The sequence below is a fragment of the Euprymna scolopes genome, chromosome 28 (genome assembly GCF_053919585.1).
Source record: "Euprymna scolopes isolate OS-2025 chromosome 28, ASM5391958v1, whole genome shotgun sequence".
Classification (NCBI taxonomy): domain Eukaryota; kingdom Metazoa; phylum Mollusca; class Cephalopoda; order Sepiida; family Sepiolidae; genus Euprymna; species Euprymna scolopes.
Genome location: NC_136509.1, coordinates 40226699 through 40247790, shown reverse-complemented (window position 1 = coordinate 40247790; position 21092 = coordinate 40226699). Strand labels below are relative to the sequence as shown.

At 32.4% G+C, this 21092-nt stretch overlaps 1 protein-coding gene across 1 annotated transcript in view; it reads left to right on the top strand.

Annotated features, from left to right (window-relative positions):
• The window catches only part of LOC145249363 (carbonic anhydrase-related protein 10-like), a gene marked incomplete at its 5' end in the record, with an annotated part of 1273381 nt that overhangs the window by 670955 nt on the left and 581334 nt on the right, over nucleotides 1-21092 (top strand). The window contains one exon of the mRNA XM_080110936.1: nucleotides 19431-19503. Within this exon, the coding sequence (XP_079967062.1) occupies nucleotides 19431-19503 (73 nt within the window). The remainder of the gene's footprint in view (nucleotides 1-19430; nucleotides 19504-21092) is intronic.

Below are 21092 nucleotides of genomic sequence, written 5' to 3'. Positions count from 1 at the left end.
AGTGTTCTTTAGTTATTAAATGTATAAATAATAATCAACAACTTCGTCTTTCTGTTATTGTCGTTCATCCATATGCTTCAAATATGCACCTCAGTGTTGAGCATAACTAAGCGTTATCTGATTATTGTTGCAATGTTGGGTAGTTGAGCGTTCTTTTAAAGGGTAAGAAATGGTTTCAACAGACTTCAAATAAATCGTTTAACTGGAAACGAGGATATTTTATTTTAAATCAGTTTATGATAGAAATGAACTGTGCCTCGAAACAGCTGTAAACGGCAAATACTTTTGTGCGTGCTCTTTATTTGGAACATGATTTCAAAAACGTTTCGAATGATCAAAATCACCGTCTGCCTGTCTGTCTGTTTGTCTGTCTCTCTCTCTCTTTCTCTCTCTCTCTCTCTCTCTCATACACACACACACTTTAAGCTTTGGTATTCATTTGCTATATAGTGTTTGATATACTCACCATAGTGTTTATTATTTACGTAAATTTTCTATTTCTTATCTAATTATGGGAATGACGAGAAAACGGTATTCAAATAAAACTCTATACTGTCTCAGTAATGATTGTACAGTAGTTGGCAGTTGATGTTAAATTCTTGAAGCCTGAGAGTTCGGGGGTGTCCATTCCGAAAGTCGTTCTAAAACATTAGGAGGTTGAGGGTTGGCCAACAACGGCAACAGCCATATTTTAATTTTTTACGCAGTGGGGGCATGCTACCACCGCCCAACGCAGGTTAACGGGTTCTGTTAATATATATATATATATATATATATATATATATATATATATATATATATATATATATATATATATATATATATATATATATATATATATATTCTTCAATTTAACATCATGACGAGGAATAAAAGAAGCATAAAAATTCTGAGGAAGGATTATAACTCGGAAATATATTATTTTCAAACAAGTAAATCCTTGTTTATTTTCATCTTATTGCGTTGTAATTCGGCTTTCAAACGTATTTTATACTTATTTAAATTTAAAATTAAAATTCAATCAAGGCTTCTAAAACGGAAAACACAACCTCGACTATATATATATATATATATATATATATATATATATATATATATATATATATATATATATATATATATAAGAGAGCAGCCATCAACAATTGTAGGTTTTCAGACTTTTATCATTTTTTAATATTTCAAAATATTTTTAGAACGTGTTTCAAGCCTTGTTCAACTCTCTCCAGATATTTTCATATAAAGTTTTAAAAAATGTTTTCCAGAAAGACATTACCTTAAAAAAAAACTTTATATAAAAATATATGAAGAGACCTGAACAAGGCTTGAAACGCGTTAGACGAATATTTTAAAATGCTAAAAAATGATAAAAGTCTGAAAAACTTACAATTGTTGATGGCTACACTCTTTTAAATATACATTATTTCTGTTGTTTGAACTACACAACCATCACTTTATATATATATATATATATATATATATATATATATATATATATATATATATATATATATATATGTGTTGTATTTATTTGGTTCCCCACCAAAGCAAATTAGGCACAAGACCGTTTTTAATGTGGGGTAAAAACCAGCTCCCCTAAAAGTAGGCAAAAAGGGGGCACTCTGGTTACCAAAAATAATAATTGTCCCAGTATAGAGGGTTTTCCCTCCATTGACTGGTACAAATTATCTTAAGTGCAGCATCTGCAGAACAGATACTACACTTTGAAGTATTTATGTGCTTCACAACCGAGCAAATTAGACACAAGGCCGATTTTTAATGTGAGGAGTGAAGGGGAAATTGGGATCAACTCCCCGGGGAGTAGGGGAGCTGGATAGTGACAATTGGTATGAATGGTTGCCCTACATTGACCAAGGTCTGATATGTGGAGTTACCCCCACATATGGTCTTTGCTTGCAGTATCTGCCGGAACAGATACTACACTTTGATCCCGGCCCGAAGGCCAAGAACAATAGGGTATTTATTTGCTCCCCCACCGAGAAAATTAGGCACAAGGCCGATTTTTAATGTGAGGAGTGAAGGAGAAATGAGGACCAACTCCCCGGGGAGTAGGGAGCTGGATAGTGACAATTGGTATGAACGGTTGCCCCTGCATTGGCCAAGGTCTTATCTGTGGGGTCGCCCCCACATAGGGTCTTTGCTTGCAGTATCTGTCGGAACAGATACTACACTTTGATCTTGTCCCCCGTGCCCTGGTCTTTGCTTGCAGTATCTGCCGGAACAGATGGTATTTATTTGCTTCCCCACCGAGCAAATTAGGCACAAGGCCAATTTTTAATGTGAGGAGTGAAGGGGAGGGGGAAGGGAAAAAGGGGACCAGCTCCCGAGAGGTGGGAAATGGGAGCTGGTTAAAGGTCAGGTATATGGGGTTGCCCTCACATCTGGTCTTTGCTTGCAGTATCTGCCGGAACAGATACTACACTTTGATGTATTTATTTGCTTCCCCACCAAAGCAAATTAGGCACAAGGCCGTTTTTAATGTGGGGTAAAAACCAGCTCCCCTAAAAGTAGGCAAAAAGGGGGCACTCTGGTTACCAAAAATAATAATTGTCCCAGTATAGATGGTTTCCCCTCCATTGACTGGTACAAATTATCTTAAGTGCAGCATCTGCAGAACAGATGCTACACCTTTATCCTGGCCCGATGGCCAAGAACAACAGAAAAAAGACAAGCCTCTTTTCTATTTACCTTGAAGAACCCTACGATGACGAAACGCGGTAAAATTCGATGTAACTTAAATGCAATACATATTTTTAAAACGTATTACCTATCTTTACTCATGTATTAAGCATTGTTGTAGTAAATACTGAAAATAGCTACATAAATAGTTATGTAAATCTATAAAAGTATACACACATACACAGACACACACACACACATATATATATAAATATTAATATATTTATACACGAATATATTAATGCATATATATATAAATATTAATATATTTATACATGAATATATTAATGCATATATATATATACATACGAAATATATCTATATATATATATATATATATATATATATATATATGTATATAACTTGGTTGACAAAAAAAAGATGATGACAATGATCAGACAGGAACTATCTGTCATAAAAAGCGAAAAACCAATTCAAATCATGTTTAGCAACTCGACGGTTTTATATATTTTGTTATTTGTAAAATTACAAGTCCGACATTGTATCGGATATATGATTCTTCTCACAAAGAACTTTTTTGACTTGTTGTTATTTTAAATACTTCAATCGCAGAACCATTTAAACTGTGCAAACCGCGTGGGTTTCACGGAGATGAAATCAGATTTTGTTTTCAAAAAACTAATAACTAATATATACATATCACACAACACACACACACATACACACACATATATATATATATATATATAGAGAGAGAGAGAGAGAGAGAGAGAGAGAGAGAGAGAGAAAGAAAGAAAGAGAGAGAGAGGGATATGCAGTTTTCTTCTACCTGTGCGTGTACTTTATCACGTATTGTGCCGAATGATAACATAATACGTTGTATACGTAAATACTGATATTAGATCATACATATATTATTTTAAAAAACTGAATTCATTAACGCTGTCTGTTAGTTTTTCCCTATATATTGTAAACAATAAAAAAACACAATAATTTAAATATGCTTTAGTAATGGGATTCAGTTACGTATAAAAACAAGCATGCTAATTATTCTAAGTAACAGTATTTTTAATTTGATCACTAAGATCTCCACATCTTATTAAGTTCCATTTATTATCCCCATCCTCTCACACTGTTTTGTCTGGCACTGGGCTCTTATGTTAGAGTTTCGTTTTCCACACACACACAACACCCACATACACACAGACTATCCCTCTCTCTCTTTCTTCTCTCTCTCTCTCTCTCTTTCTCTCCCTCTCTATCCCTCTCTCTCACAGACACTCTTATTCTCTTTATTAAGCGTTAAAGATAATAAAATGGTCTATAGAATAGAAAGTTGGAGTTAAACATTTTAAATGATAGGAATGCATCAACAGCACTTTTATAATCATAATATTTAACCCATCAAATGAAACTAAATTAAGTATGGCTTACAGAATAGCACTAATTTGGGATTTTATTTCTTTAAATTTTTTTTTTTTTAATTTAACTGGCTTTGCTAACTCACTGTTTTTTTTTTAACTGTTGTTGGATTTTGGCATCACTTTGTCAACTTAAGGACTGTCTTCTCACTTCGGGGAAATCCTTCTCTGCCGTTGTTAACTATGATTCATTCATAGTTTCAACATCATGCATAATCGCATAGAATTTAAGAGAAAAACGTTTCACCACACAAAAATATCACCTCTCTCTCTCTCTCTCTATATATATATATATATATATATATATATATATATATATATATATATAGAGAGAGAGAGAGAGAGAGAGAGAGAAAGTAGGAGAGATAAGTAATTTTTTCAGTGTGTAGGCGAAAAGTCTCTACCAAACTTTGAATATTAGGTTTATAAAGTTGAAACTTGATATATACGGTATTTAGACCTGTAGTATACTTACGATCTGGTGTTTTCCTGTAGAGTAGCTGCTGAGGAGGGCAAAATTAAAAATAAAACAGTTGCCCTAGCCAGGAATAGTTAACTAAACGTGTTTACATACACAAATCTACATTCATAGGTTAAACAACGTTATTTTTTTTTAATATTTACTTGCGTATTGGCGTGGCTCAGAAGTTAAGAAATTAAGCTCAAGAGTTGTGGGTATTGGCGTCAATTCTAGCTGAATATATCCAAGTTGTATCCTTTTCTGTTTCGTTTTTCTTTTGAAATCACTATCGCATTTGGAGTACAATATAATAATCGATAAGGAATTGGCTCTATAATAATAAATACGAAAACTGCATGAATTAAAATATCGTATTTATGCGTATTTTATGACCGGCAAACGTCGGGCAGCTTGCTAGTATATGTATGTATTTATGTATGTATATATATATGTATGTATGTAGACAGATAGATAAGTATATATATATATATATATATATGTGTATATATGTATATATATAATATATATAAGTATATATATACTTATATATATATTATATATATATGTATATATATAATATATATAAGTATATATATACTTATATATATATATATATATATATATATATATATATGTATATATATATATATATATATATATATATATATATATATATATATGAAGTCATCCACACAGGGTACTGTTTCGCTGTATCATCAGTGCGGCATATATATTAATATACCGTTTTTTAATGCCCGCCTTTACGGATATTTTCTATTCAGTATGTATATCAACTCTTTTTAAATCAAAATCTCTAGGGGTGTTAAGATGTAACAACAGAGCATATATGAATAAATAACAAGGACAAAATGGCGGCCGATTAGAAATGGCCTTTTGTAAGTTATTTTGGTTCTATATGTATTTTACACATTACATTATGATGCATTTTCCCCTTTGAGAATTTGCCGGTTTTTTCTGTGTTTCTTTTTTGGGGTTTTTTTTTGTTTGTTTTTTAATTTTTTTTTTTTTTTACTTTTTGACATACAAATATTGATTATTCCCGGCGAACGGAATAGATCTGTAAATTGCAGGGAATGTTTTATTTTAGAAAAAATGTTGAGGAATATATATATATATATATATATATATATATATATATATATATATATATATATATATATATGAGAATAATGGAAATAGTATTCCGACAAAATAGAGAATTAAAAAGGAACAGACCAAGTTATGTGTTCATAAACGTTTCGTCTTTATTTCGAGACTTCCTCTGAGTGAAAACAGATAAACAGAAGAAGTCTCGAAATAAAAATGAAACGTTGATGAACATAAAACTCGTTTTTTTTTCCTTTTTATTTCTCTCTCTCTCTCTCTCTCTCTCTATATATATATATATATATATATATATATATATATTATATTATATTATATTATATTATATATATATAATATATATATTTATATTTATTTATTTACCAGTGGTGAAAAAAACGGACTAGAGTGCTCAATGTGTAGCCAGAGCAGTATACAGGAAATTTATTACTTTGAGTCCAGAATGAGTTTACACATTGTTTCAGCTAGAGGAAGATCCTCAAAGAGAGGAAATATCCAACTAGCATCGTCAGAATTCATAGATGGACTAAGTTATAAAATCAAATAAGAATGGAAAAATCGTAGATGAAAGGGAGTTAGAAAAGAAGGGGGAGTGTAAGGGAGAGGACGTTTTATAACTTAGTCCATCTATGAATTCTTACGATGCTAGTTGGATATTTCCTCTCTTTGAGGATCTTCCTCTAGCTGAAACAATATGTAAACTCATTCTGGACTCACAGTAATAAATTTCATATATATATATATATATATATATATATATATATATATATATGCATGTGCATTTATTTATTATTACTAGTCAGACTTTCAAGATTTCAGGTAAATACATGGATTTCTTAATCCTAGATTATCTACAGACGAAAATTTTGAAATTAGATTCTAGTCATCATGTCTGTATTTATTTCTAAATATATATATTCTTTGATAACACTTAAACAGACAAATTGAAAATTATATGTCAAGATTATTTCGTGAGTATAACTTATCACAAGCAACGACCAAAAATCGTGTCCAAAACATGTAAAAGTCAAATCAGAGAATTTATAAGTTTAGTTCAATTAGGAGTATAAGTTTCTGTTTATTTTCAGTGCAGAATATATTACAACTATTAGAGCTAACAAACGTATGTATACTTTCCTGAAGTCTGCAATATTAAATTAGATAGTAAAAAAAAACGCATATCAACAAAATTTTAAAAGAAAATTAAATGAATACAGAAACATTAAAGAGAAATGAATGTAAAAATACGAAAGATTTACGATTATCACTTCTAGAAAGGTAATTAGGTAAAAAAAGGAATCTCCATGTTTTAATTAAGAGTTACGTCCCTTGATATGTAACTACAAATTATATCTAATATAATATTAAAATCCATAATAATTTCCTGATGATTAATAAATGATATGCGTATATATAATAAAGACTTAATTTAATTTTAAAATTTAATGTTTTATTTGTGAATTTAATTAACGAGTTTAATATTTTAATTAATATTCATATATATATATATATATATATATATATATATATATATATATATATATATATATGTGTGTGTGTGTGTATCTTTATAAAGAGTGTATGTGGGGGGGTCTTCGTGAACGTTTAACTGAGCTTTTGTTTCCAAATCTAAGTTTTAGTAATAAAAACGTTTTTTCTGTTTACTTCAGTGTTTCGAAAAAGGCCTGCTAAGGGGTTAAAAATGAAAATTCGATACGTGTTGAAGTGATTGGATTTTTTATCTGTCTTTCGACTGTTTGCGACTGCGCATGCGCGAATGTTTATATGACTTATGTTAAGAATAAGTAGGTTTGAAAACACTTTTTAAAGGACGTGGTAAGTTAGCCTAATAGTTATAGTACTTGACTCACTGACTTTAGGTTCCAGTTTCGATCTCAGCTCGAATTTTTTTTTTATAAACGAAAGGGGAACTGTTTAGAAAAAACATAACACTCGCGCGTACATATTTCAGTTTCTTTCCGCTTTTTACTATATTTTAAAGTAATTGAACGTTAATTTGAACAAGGGGCACATCTGCTATTATACGATATAAACGTTTATATATGCACTATTCCTAAGGGCTGTATTATAAATGCATTTATAGTCATTAAATGTTTCTTTGCCTGAAAAGTTTTTTTTAAAGGAAATCACCACTTATCAAGGCTCGGAGGCCACTCGGGGATAAGGGTTATTGCGTGTACAGTAATCAATAGGATAATATCGTAGTAATCACTAGTAATGGAGATCTGATAAATTGTCTTACTTAACAGGAACTTGTTTATGTTGAACTTGAAGAAATCCAATTTGTAGTCGGGTAAGAAACAGGCAAATGAAAGAGAGTTCCACAGGCGTGCACTTCTAATAAAGAAGCTTTGTTCATGGAATCTACGTTTAAATTTAGGCACTGATAAAGAGTGGGAAAATTACTGACAGTGGTTTCAGATAAATGTGTGTTTTTCGTGAAAGATTGGCGACTGGAGACCAGTGATTGGAGCTCAGACGAGCACTTGCCATGGAAATAACGATAAAACAACGACAGGCTCGCAAAGTCCCTTCTGTGAGAGAGAGAGAGAGAGAGAGAGAGAAAGAGAATGCAGGGAAGAGAACAGGACATCCGCCACTAGGCTACGAAGTCTATTTAGTACTCTGTCAAAGCAGGATATGCTGTTTTTAGCAGCTCCTACCCAGATAATCCTTTCTGTATCGATTTAGATATGTGCTTGATCATGGAAAGCATTGAATCGTCTGGATTTGCATTTTGAGGATGCTGACGCTCCTATTGTCATAACTTGGATTGGTAGATAGCATGAGTTATACAGCAGTGCATATCCGATCTTGCCCCATGAACATTGCATCACTTTCAGGCATGATAGAAGGCTCCTACGCTCATTGAATTTGTACACAACTGGCCAACTGGTTTTCATTAAACGGAAATCGAATTATATCCTTATTTCTATGGCGACAATTTTATATATTAACGTTTTTATGTATTTTATTTTTTTTTATTTTATATATTAACGTCTTCATATGAACTATTTCTTACGACTGTGTGGGATAAATCATTTTATGGTTATTAAACGTTACTCGTACCGCACAATCACGTTGACACACCGGTTCTCGCAAGATCACCGATGTTAAGCAACGTTGAGCCTGGCAAGTACCAGATGGGTGACCATTTGGGAAGACTAGGCGCTGTATGTACCTTCTGGGAAGGTTGGGCGTGGGGCCAGCGCCCTCACCCCGTAAAAAAGGACTCAGTCGCTACAAAAGCATATACAAAGTTGTAGATGGTATATGCCCCTTAGGGGCTCAAGGCTATGGATGGATGGAGACGTTGCTCGGTCTAAAGAGCTGTTGTTAATTCTTATTAGTTGAATTTCGGACTATCATCAATGCGTCATCTATGTATATAATCTCATGTCACTTATCTTAATGCTATTACTCATTGTGATATTGCGTAATATATGCTGCTCAATGAATCAATCTAGCTGTATATATTATGTAGTGCAACGTAAAAAATCTATATAATTATAAAACTCAAATGACCTTGTAACGATGTATGTAACCATGTTTACGACATCCGGTTGCGCATGCGCGCATGACATGTGCACTGAAATATTAACTCTATTATTTCGAAAGTATTATTTAACATGGGAAGAGTGGGGTTTAAAATAACTTAAACCTAATACAGAAATGAAGAATGTAAAAAAAAGCAGACAGTATTAACAATTGTTTATTTGGATAATTTAAACGCGAAAAAAAAACAATTGGGACGCTGAAATATTAACGTTATTATTTCGAAATTATCTAACATGGGAAGAGTGGGGTTTAAAATAAACAAAAAACAAAAGAACAATTGGGACGCTGAAATATTAACGTTATTATTTCGAAATTATTATTTAACATTGGAAGAGTGGGGTTTAAAATAACTTTAACGTAATACAGAAATGAACAATGTAAAAAAACAACAAAAAAGGCAGATATATCAAAATTTGAATTTAACTGTAATAAGTATTATGGTATCTGTTCAGTGCACATTTACCTATAAGTATGGCCAACCACTTATAATTCAGTAACTGTAATTTTTTTCAAAAATAATCAATTATAATAAACAGAACGACTCATAGAAATCTATCTATATTCTTTTTCATTTTAATATACTTTCATAGAAATGTTTCTGTTATGTCAAAAAAAAACTATTTTCTTTACGTCACAAGTGTCACGCTCATACATGAATTCCATAGCTAATATAACATACTGACACAACGGGTCACGGGTAGTCTAGTAATATAATAATAGCTGTACAATATTCTGTGATGCCGTCCACGGTAGCATTTACGCTGTAAATTATACAGCTTAAGCAAACTCTAAATCTATCTCAACTCTTGTCGAAGCAGACTTAGAAAATTGACACATGAATAGTGGGGCTATACATTTGTTTATACAGAACTATTTTTTGTATACTTGTTGGTGTTGTTCTACCTAAGATATACGACTGGTAGCTGTAGCTAGTAATGGTTATAACACTATTTTATTTGAGAAATATCGCCAAATAATATATTGTCTGACGTTCTTAAATAATGAAATACCAACGGAATGTTATAACTGTGACAAACAAAAATGTGAGAAAAACTTAGAAATGGACAATTTTCTATACGGACAAAGAATAAAAATATAGAAAAGTGAAAGCAGTAAAATAATCGCCAAGAAAAAAAAACGTGTGTTATTTTCAAGTTATTTTCGCGGTAGATTCGACTCGTAAAGAACCCCTTTGACAGTTGAGTCGTCAGCAATTGGTGAATTGGACGCGCGTATCGTATTCACACTTCGTAGGCTTAAAGAAACGATGAACTGAATTGTCTTGCAAAAAAGAAAACAAAAAAAAACAGATTTTTGCTCCTTTTGTGTTTAATGAAATTGTCAGTTTTATTTTCTCACTTTAAACTACTTAATTTATTTTTGTGATGAAGACACGTTAGAATGTAGTTTTTAATGAGTTACTGAAAATGCCAGTTTACACAAAATAAGTTTTATCCTTTTTTTAATAATTACTTTTAGAATGAGTAAATATAACTTTTGTATGCACTCTCTTTATATATATATATATATATATATATATATATATATATATATATATATATATATATATATACTAGCATTCAGCCCGGCGTTGCCGGGATGTTTGGAGATGTAAGCAGAGCAAAAAAAAGAAACGGTAAATTTTTTTAAACTTTGACCCCTATTATGGCCCCTTAACATTTATTGTTTTGGGCTCAAATTAAATTATTAAGTTAGATCCATGTCCAAGGAACCTATATCTAAAATTTCAAGTGTTTAGACCCCAAATTGTCGGAGGAGTTTGGTAGAGTTCTCGAGTCTGTAGAGTAAAAATTGACAGTTTTATTTCGAAGGAAAATGTACATAGACACACAGACACACAGACACGTTCACTTATATATATATATATATATATATATATATATATATATATATATATATATAGTAATTTATAAAATATATATGGCGATTAAGCTACACTGAATATTCTGCGTTTCATCCAACTATAGGATTCGTCAGGCTTTATATATATATAAAGTATGTATATATATATATATATATATATATATATATATATATATATATATAAAGTATATATATATATTTATGGGAGAAATATGCTTATTCAATTATATTTTATACCCTTTATTTATAAAGATCGGCGCATGTTAAATGTAACTATAGAGCATATGCAAATAAATGACAAAAAGTCTATATTTAAATTTCAAGATTTTGTTTATCTAAGCGTCTATGTCTTTTAGAAAGTTAAAATGTTCAATTCTTGACAGTATCTATTTCATAGTGCAGAAACAATCATATAATTATGTATTTTTTTAAATATTTTTCACTCTATGTAATTTTGTTAATATTTTCCGCCCAGAAGAACAGGAACTCATTAATTTAAAAATAAGAAAAGGGCATGATTACATAAATTAAAAACATCAGAAGAGTAGTTAAAATTGTGTTTATATTCACACTATCTTTAATTTATATTTATATATATACATATATATATATATATATATATATATATATATATATACTAGCATGGGTGCCCGGCGTTGCCCAGGTATTTGGAGGTGTATGTTGAGTAATAAAAAAAAGAATTTTTATAAAACTTTGACCCCTATTATGACCTCTTAAAATTTATTGTTTTGGGCTCAAATCAAGTTATTAAGTTAAATCCATGTCCAAGAAATATATATCTAAAATTTCAAGTGTGTAGACCCAAAATTGTCGAAGGAGTTTGGTAGATATATCAAAGATCAGATTGTTGAAATTTGACCCTTATTCGCCAAATTTCTGGCCAAAAATCGATCACATTGATTATCCCAAATCTCAGTGCCCTGTATATCAAATTTCGAGTCAGTAGACTAAAAATTGACAGAGTTATTGCGTAGGGAAATGTACACACACACACACAGACACTTTCACTTTTATATATATATATATATATATATATATATATATATATATATTCTATTCTGTGTCCTTGCGTTTGGTATACACTACGAGACCTGCTTCCCCTTCTTTTCGCAAGGATAGTTTGCCCTACATCCAAAAGAGCCGTATTGTGTATCAATTTAAATGCCAGTGCGATGCTGATTATGTTGGGCGAACATCCTTGCATCTTTTGGCTCGTATAAACCAGCACGTTCCATCTAAAATCAGACAAGGGAGGATGGGATCTGGTGGTCTCCCTCCTTTTGCAGCCTTGGACTCTTGCTATTGGCCAACATTTGGTTGACAATCCATGCTGTGCCGATAGATATAAAATAGAATGGTCCGAGGTGCAACATAGAGCGGACTCCAAACCTTTTTGTGCCGGCAAAAAGAAACAGCGAACGCATTGTTTCTCTTTGGGGAACTTTGAATCTTTTCTCCCGCTTTTATTTCCTCGTTGTACCAATATTTTAATCGTTTTTAAACGGCAATAATTTTAGTTAGCCCCCGTACTTTTGGCACATTCAATAGGTCCCTGTTAGAACTCTTTAAACTTTCGAGATAATATTATTTTGTTACGCTATCGATTTTCCTCCTGACGAGATGATAGCCGAAAGAGTTCTAGAGAAACTTCGGCGTATTTTATTTAAAACTTTATATATATATATATATATATATATATATATATATATATATATATATATATATATATATATATATAAACACACACAGATATATATATATATATACATATATATATATATATATATACCGGTTGTATCGATTGGTTTCCTAGATATAGATCCAATGAAACGCGTGATTGTTAAAGAGTGCTCAATACAGGACAGAGCTGGTATATAGGCTGATTACTTCACAAACATTATTAGTTACATATGTGCATACGTGTTTCATTTGAGTCCTAATTTAGGGATAATACTTCATCGGATCAAAAAAGCATTGATATTGAAATGGGTGCAAAGAGCACATTGGTTTTCATAAGATATTTGGATACGATTTATATTCTGGGGCAAATTAGTGTGTATGCTTTGCTAATGTGAGAAGCTAAAAGAATCACCTAACACCTCCCTACTAATGACGGCTTAAACACGGGAAACAGCGCCCCCCTTCCCGCTACCGCACCTCCAAAATGCCCTACTGTTCAGATTTACAAAGCATATACCCCAATTTCCCCCGAACAATAGGTCGCACCCAAATATCTTATGAAAACCAATGTGGCCTTGATAACCGTTTCAATATAAATTCAAACATGTATGCACATGTATGTGCGTAATGAGCTACTTTTGAAATCGGATATAACAGGGGACTATAGTGCTCACATTACACTTAAACTTCTTTCGGTTAGTACAATTAGAAAGCAGTAAACAATGGCAATAGATATTGCTTGAGGGAGAGAGTAAAAACTTGTTTTTATGTCCGACCCACCTGGATTACAGCACAATCCTGCCCCTTGACTGTAAAGCTCCCTAGATGGCAGAAGATTTTTTCTGATTCCTGTTTTACCGTCCGTACTAAAATGCCAAAATATAATGTGAGCAAACATCTTGGTGGCTAACTGTCCACGAAGGTTGTCTCCTATAAAGCCGACCCTTTTCATAATAACCCGTTGCGCCTCACTGATATTATGCTTCGTTTATGACTCTCAAACATACATTTCAAATGTTTAGGTTGATATCACGAAGATATCAACGAGGTAATGACAGCATATGCCTATGTTCCATCAATAATTTTAGTAGGTTTGAAAATTTAAAGACGTGCCCACTCTCCGTCTCTCTCTCCCTCACACACACACACACGCACGCACACACATACACACACTTTATAATTCTCTCTCTGTCATACACACCTTTTCCGTCTCTCTCTCATACACTTTTTTTATTCTCTCTCTCACACACACACACATCAACACACAGTATTTCACAAGCATTTTCTCTATTTCTCTTATTATTATCTTGTGAAGGGGCGCAAACAATGGAATGACGGGCGCTCATAATTACAGCCTGGCTTTGACCTTGGAAGTTTTAGCAGCTCGTGTTTCTTCAGGCTTCGCTAATTCACAAATTCGCGTTTCTTTTCGACGAGAGGTCGATGCGCTTCGCATATTGTAACGAAACGAAATTATAAAGAAAAACCCCGAGAAAATCGAATAATTCATCATCATTAATCAAGCGAATTTTCTTATTTGTTTAAAGCTGTCCTTTATAAATGTTTCTTTTACTTTAATTTTTCCACTGGGTTTTGGTGAATAGCCTCACGCGCCGAACACGATTGCAATAATAACAGAACTAGCAATTACCGAAAATGCCAAGCGGGTCGTGCAATAGAACAAACGAAGTAGACGATCTAGTGCGGTTTTGTTATCATTCTTTCTTTGCTGTTACGTCGTATCAACCTTTTTGTAAACTTATTTCATGCCAAAATACGATACTAATTACAGATAAAAATGGGTTTATATATTTGTAGTGTAATGTGCATTAGTTTGAATATCAATGAATTAGCAGCCCTAAATAGGCATTATAAAAAGAACGAAGGCAAAAGAACGGGAGAGGTGGCTTGCACGAAAGATTTGAGACGTGGTAAAAAGTCGTGGTTGTAGTAAAAATATTGTTTATTTTTATTTTTCCTAATTGGGCCACAAGCTATTTCGGCAAGTACTGGAGTTGTTTAAAATATAATTTGGTAAGGGTTTATGAAAAGTGCTGTCGTTTTAAAATGAAGAACGTAAAACGCTATTCGGTTGGATTTTATGAAAAGTACCGTCGCTTTTAAAGGAAGAACTTAAAATCCAATTCGGTAGGATTTTATTAAAAGAGTCGTAGCTTTTAAATGAAAAGTATAAAAATATCTGCCAGCATAGGCACAACTTTTTACGACGTTTCATATCTTTCGTGCCATCCATTTCCCCAGTCCTTCCGCCTTCAGTCTTTATAATGTATTTTCATGGCTTCTAATTCATTGATATGCAAATTGATACATATCAAACTACAATATTTTAATCATATTGTTTAAAATAAACTAAATATATGGTATGCAGAAAGGACAGAAAACAACAGTAATTGTTTCAAAATATAACTGACCTTTTAGTAACCTTTTAGTAACCTACTTTAAAGGGGGTTTGATTACAAAATGCAACCCTCAAATAGACGAACGAACGAGTGCAATCCAATGGTTTGTTTTGACCAGGAGAAAAACTAGTGTGAGAATAGCAGAACCAACACTTAACCAGCTTACGATCAAAACTTTGGAAACTGCGTAGGCAACTTCCTGTATAATACATATGTTATGTAGTTGGTAACGATTATTATTTTGATCGTTATTGATATTTGTAAAAATAGAACAGAAAGAATATTATCAAAGCGAAAAATGGTATTTAACTTGTTAATATATTTACATTAAAATAGTTCCTAAAAATTTAACTAGGGAAAAGGGAATTCGATAAGGAAAATAAACGCAGATGACTACGTGGCAGATCAGACGATGGTCATGTGGTGATATGTGTTCATGACGTCATTTAGAGGGGAAAATGGTTTCTTTAGAGACACGTAGAAATTAGTCCAGAGTTGACAGAATTAGCAAACTCAGTCGAGCAGAGAGAGAGAGAGAGAGAGAGAGAGAAAGAGAGAGAGTGAGAGAGAGAGAGAGAGAGAGGGAAAGAAACTGAACGAAATTGCCCTAAGCAGGGGAGACTGTCAGAAAATGTCGATAGTAAAATATCTAAGACCGGCGTGCAGCTTTACAATGAGAAAACATTGGTAAATAAAGTTGCTGTATATACAAACAAGATTCTTGTACAAATCTTTATTTGCATTTTTTCTACAGATTTGCCAAATCAAGAGAAACACATATGGATAAAATATGTTTCTATATTAGCTGATGTTAAAACCCCCAGAGAACTGTTATCCGTCCTTTTTTACTTTTGTTATATGTTCTGTTTATACGATCAAATATATAGACATCTGAATATATATTCACGAAATGATAATACATACATATATGTATGCGTCCGCACTACATTACACATAAGCAGCCGGAAGATTCCGAAGCGAGAACTACCATACGATTAATTCAAAACGCTCCTCTCTTCTATTTAGAAAGCCATTCATGACATGAGGAACGGCGGCAAGAAATTTCACGTTGACATAGCATACTGTAAGCAATTTTCTGTTTAAAAACCGTTTCTTGATTTAATGTATTTGACGCTTTCATTGAGACTTGTCTTTTGACCGATGATTGGCTAATCGTTTCGGCATCTTCCAGTTCCTACGTAACCTGCTGGAAAATACTGACACGAAGTTATCAGAAAATGGGTCGAAGGAACCGAATAATCTAACAGCCTCCTACCGTCACTCTTGACTTCAAATACAATTAGCTCGTTTCTTGTGTTATTGGTAGCTGTCTTCGCCGTTCTAATTCTTAGTTTTCTTTGGAAATCATCTGAATTGTCAGTCAGAGACCGGAAGGTGTGTTGCGTTTCTTGCCGATAAGAGCGAACACACCTGAAGAAAACTTTGGTGATTCGTGATTTGATTTACTCTTCGTAAAAGTTCAAAAATACAAATAATTTTACTTTTAGATGCGTTAATTTGCTTACCCTCCTAAACTTTATAAGAAAACTTCCACTATTAAATAAACGGTATATTAATATGGTATTTTTAAATAAAAGTAACTAAAGGGACAGAACCCAGAATGAGAAAAACAACAGTAGGCGTAGCAACAAATATATGATCCTTTAGCCACCAATCCCAACAAGGTCTGATAAAAAAATGTTACAATAAAAATACGTTTCATGTAATGCAATCCAACGACACTATTTCAACTGGGACAAAAAAAAACACTGTGTGAGAATGCCATACATAGGTTCTATAACAACCTCTTACTACCCCCTCTTCTTACCTCTTAACACATTCTTGTCGTTGTCATATTTTCCTCAAATATTGAATCTAGAATCCAAAAATATTATAACTTTTTGTTTCTTTTTTCTTACACTGTATCAGTGGTAAATTTAACACGATAGAAGAAATAGAATTTCACCTCATTTAAAATAAAAATATTTCAAATGTTAATTCATACAGATTAGCAACGCGTGGGTAGAGAATTTAGATTAATCATATAGTCACGTGTAATATTATTAAGAATGGTCAGGTATTACTCTGGTGCTAATGATTCTTTAAAAAATAAAACATAGGAGAATGACTCGTGAATAAATACATTTCCTTCATTATTAGTTTGCCTACAATGAACACTAAAAGTAATAAATGAATCATATATACACACGTGCATATACAAATATATATATATATATATATATATATATATAATTATTGTGACGTAAACTCAGAACGGCTATAATGTAAGAAAGCCAAACACTGCCACAATTCTTATATAATTACCAGACAAACAGCCAAGAACCCTGTCCTCTGAACGCCCAAGTCCTGAATCCTAATGGAAATAAACAAGACGTATGACCCTACCCACTACACTTCCCAGTCAGAATAACTCTCTCTCTCACTCTCTCTCACGCTCTCTCTCTCTCTCTCTCTTTCTCTCTCTTATGCCATTCCCATTCCAAAGGCAAGGAGAAAGGGAAATAAAGTAATTCTGCGCAGACAGCGCTCAGAAAAAGACATTCTAGGTTTAGCCAACCTACGGATGAGAAACAAAGCCGCACATCGTATCAACCGTGCTATAATGCAAATCCACATCATATCAAACCTAACTGCTGTGCGCCCAAATCGATTGACGGGGATGAGTCTGAAGAAAAAGGGTGGAGCTAATTTCAGATTTTGCTGCACTGCACAGAGTTACAAATAGAACTTAAACCCCATGTTTGAACTACAATCGAATGTACGTGTGACGACATACATGCTTATGAAATTGATAGAAGCAAAAATGTACGCCTCAGCTCACTCCATTCAGATCGGCTAAACGCCAATCGGAAGATTACCTCAAACGACGCATGGAGTCGCAAATATCACACCTATGGGAAGAATTGATCTTCCGCTATACTGCAAGGAAATATTTGCCGAAGGACAGCCAACAAAAATATTAACCGGAGATGGACAATGAAGACCCCGTCGAGAAAAGGAAAAAGGGAAGATATTAATACATGGATTGTATTGCTACGCCACGGACATTTTATTTTATCTTGATTACAGCATGTGTAAACTAGCTACGTATTTCCTATATTTTTCTTCACCATTATCTCACCCATTTACGCCTCTCTTGTCCAATTGAGTGTTATGTGAACATTTATTTTGGGGGAAGATGGAACCTTGTGTTGTAATGAATATATTTTATATACCTAAATCATCAGTTGTTAATGCGTCTTGCTATTTTTGCCATCCGCATGCTCCACTTTATTATTTCGTGAGATTAACTGATCAGAACCAGACTACTTTTTTCTAAGGGGCGTAACTCTTACGTCCGACACACTGCTGTACGCCTTTTGTAGTATTACGTTACGAGAATGTGGGGAGATACTGCTATTTCGTAGAGTCATAAATTTTGCACAGGTGGCTTCGTCCGGTATAAGTTTCTCCTGGCTCGTATTGTAATCATATAATGCCAAACGTGATCAACGCTATTTTTTAAAAATTATGAAACTATCTCTGCAAAGCGTGTTGCATTTTAACACTCTTTTCACAGTGAGACTCCAGTTATCTTGAAATGGATTTCTATAAGATGCGGTAAATGCGCTAATGACACTTGTAGGCTAATATATCCTCTTATTTGTAAAATTTTATGAGCCTTTCCGTGCATGGCAATTAATGCATGCTTGTTTCATTTTTTGCCAAATTTATTGTATTGAATTGAATCAAATCTCCAGGATAATGTTTGTCAAAACCACGCCCAAATTGTTTGAAACGGAATCAAAAACTACACAGAAGTGATGAGTCAGAACAGTAGTCCGAAACGGTCAATGAAAATAAGGGTAAACTCTTATTCAAGAAATTCTTTAAACAATGGAATTCCGTATTTGTGCAGGCTACTGACCTTGCAAGATTACTAACCTTATTATTTTGAAATCCAGTCTTAACATTGAGAGGGGCTCTTTTTATTTATTCTATACTTTCAACTAACAATTTAATCAACAGAAGATACAATAAACATTAATCTAACCTGAAAATTCTATTGAAGAAAAATGGCACAGTCTGTAAACTGCACAAATACCTGAAATTCATTTTTGTACTTTAGGGGACAGGGAATAAAAATGGAAGCGCGAATACTAAAACTCTAATTCTTTATAGTTTCAGATTGGAAGAAAAATGAATGATGAATTCGAGGCGATAGTAAAAGAATTAAAAAACGTTCCTTTCAAAGGTGAGTAGTTTTTAATTATTAACTACAATGGTGTTTGTATAGTTTTGACACATAGATAAAATATATGTTTTATTTTTCAATGACAGTTTTAAATTCTGTTTATAAAGCAAAATTTTTAATTCAATTGGCCATAATGAATTCTTGTTTCCTTCATATACAAGTCCATCGTTTTTATTTTGTTAAAAATTGAAAAAAACAAAACAAGTGAATTACGTCATGATTATTCGAATGGAATTTGAAAGTATTTATACTGCCAAATAGAACGTTATATTACTGGCTTAAATTTGTATTAAGTGTTAATATATTAAAATGTTGACTGTGATAGAAGCTCTTTACATGATATAATTTTATATAAAGAGATAACCTGAACAAAATTAAAACAAAATTATCTTATTAACAAAATTTGGTTTAAAAATATAAACACGTTGATTTACAGATGAGAGGAGTGGCTGTGTTCAGAAAGAATGGTGGGGGATAACGAACAGAGTGTTTGACAACGAAGAGATCAATCTGAAGTTAAAAGCTGATGTGAATTACGTCGTCAGTGAAAAGGAGTGCCGTCGAATTTTATTTAGATTATTCAAAATGTGTTATGTCTTATAAATTTGTTCTATTCATAATTTAATAACCAAAGGATACCGTGATAATTAAATTATATAAAATTATATACGGCATAGTTTAAAAATAAAATAAAATGTCTATGAAATTTATGCACATTTTTACCAAAATTCATTACATGATTTTAATTGTAGAAAATGTCTAAAATTTATAACTTGAGCTTAAGAAGCCTTAACATGAATTTCAATTTTAAGAATCTATTTCCTCTGATCTAGGATAGTTATATTTGCTGTTTCATCAAAATCAACTTTTACCGAAATCAAGTACTAAAACGTTACTTTATTAATTCAATTATGCTCGAAATGAGCGTTTCAATGAGATTAATATCCTTGTTATACAAGAGAAATTCAGCCACAGACATTCTTTCCATCGTCGTCACATCGTTACACTCTGGCTTAAATATATATTGAAGATGGACGCCTAGAATCGAACCCATAACTACAATTACCGTAGTACGGCGTCTTTTCTTTGGTAGTAGAGCAAATATTAACGCCTTTGAAATTGTCTGTTTTGTTCACATTTTTTTGGTACTTTTGCATAATAAGAGCAGTACTATCGATGGAATTTTCCAGGCAGTTTACAGAAAACGGCGAAAATTGCCGAAACGATTGGCCAATGAAATCGCAGCAGCGAACGTCATTTTCAGAAAACATGTATTTGCTGTCATTAGTTTATTATTAAAAAAAATTATCTTGATTTCAACTGAAATACCATAAAGAAAATAAACCATAAAAAAGCAAAAATAAATTTTGTTTGCTATAGATTGTTTGTTAATCGACAAATAAATATCTTTTCCCGAAACTTATTTTATAATGAGCGTTTATTATAAATTTAAATTTCAATTTTCTTATAATTTCATAAAAATTGTCTAATAATTAATCATTGTATTTTCATCATAACAACAGAAACAATATTATTTTCGTTTGTAAATTAATATTTCATTGAATTATCTACGAGCATTGACAAAAATG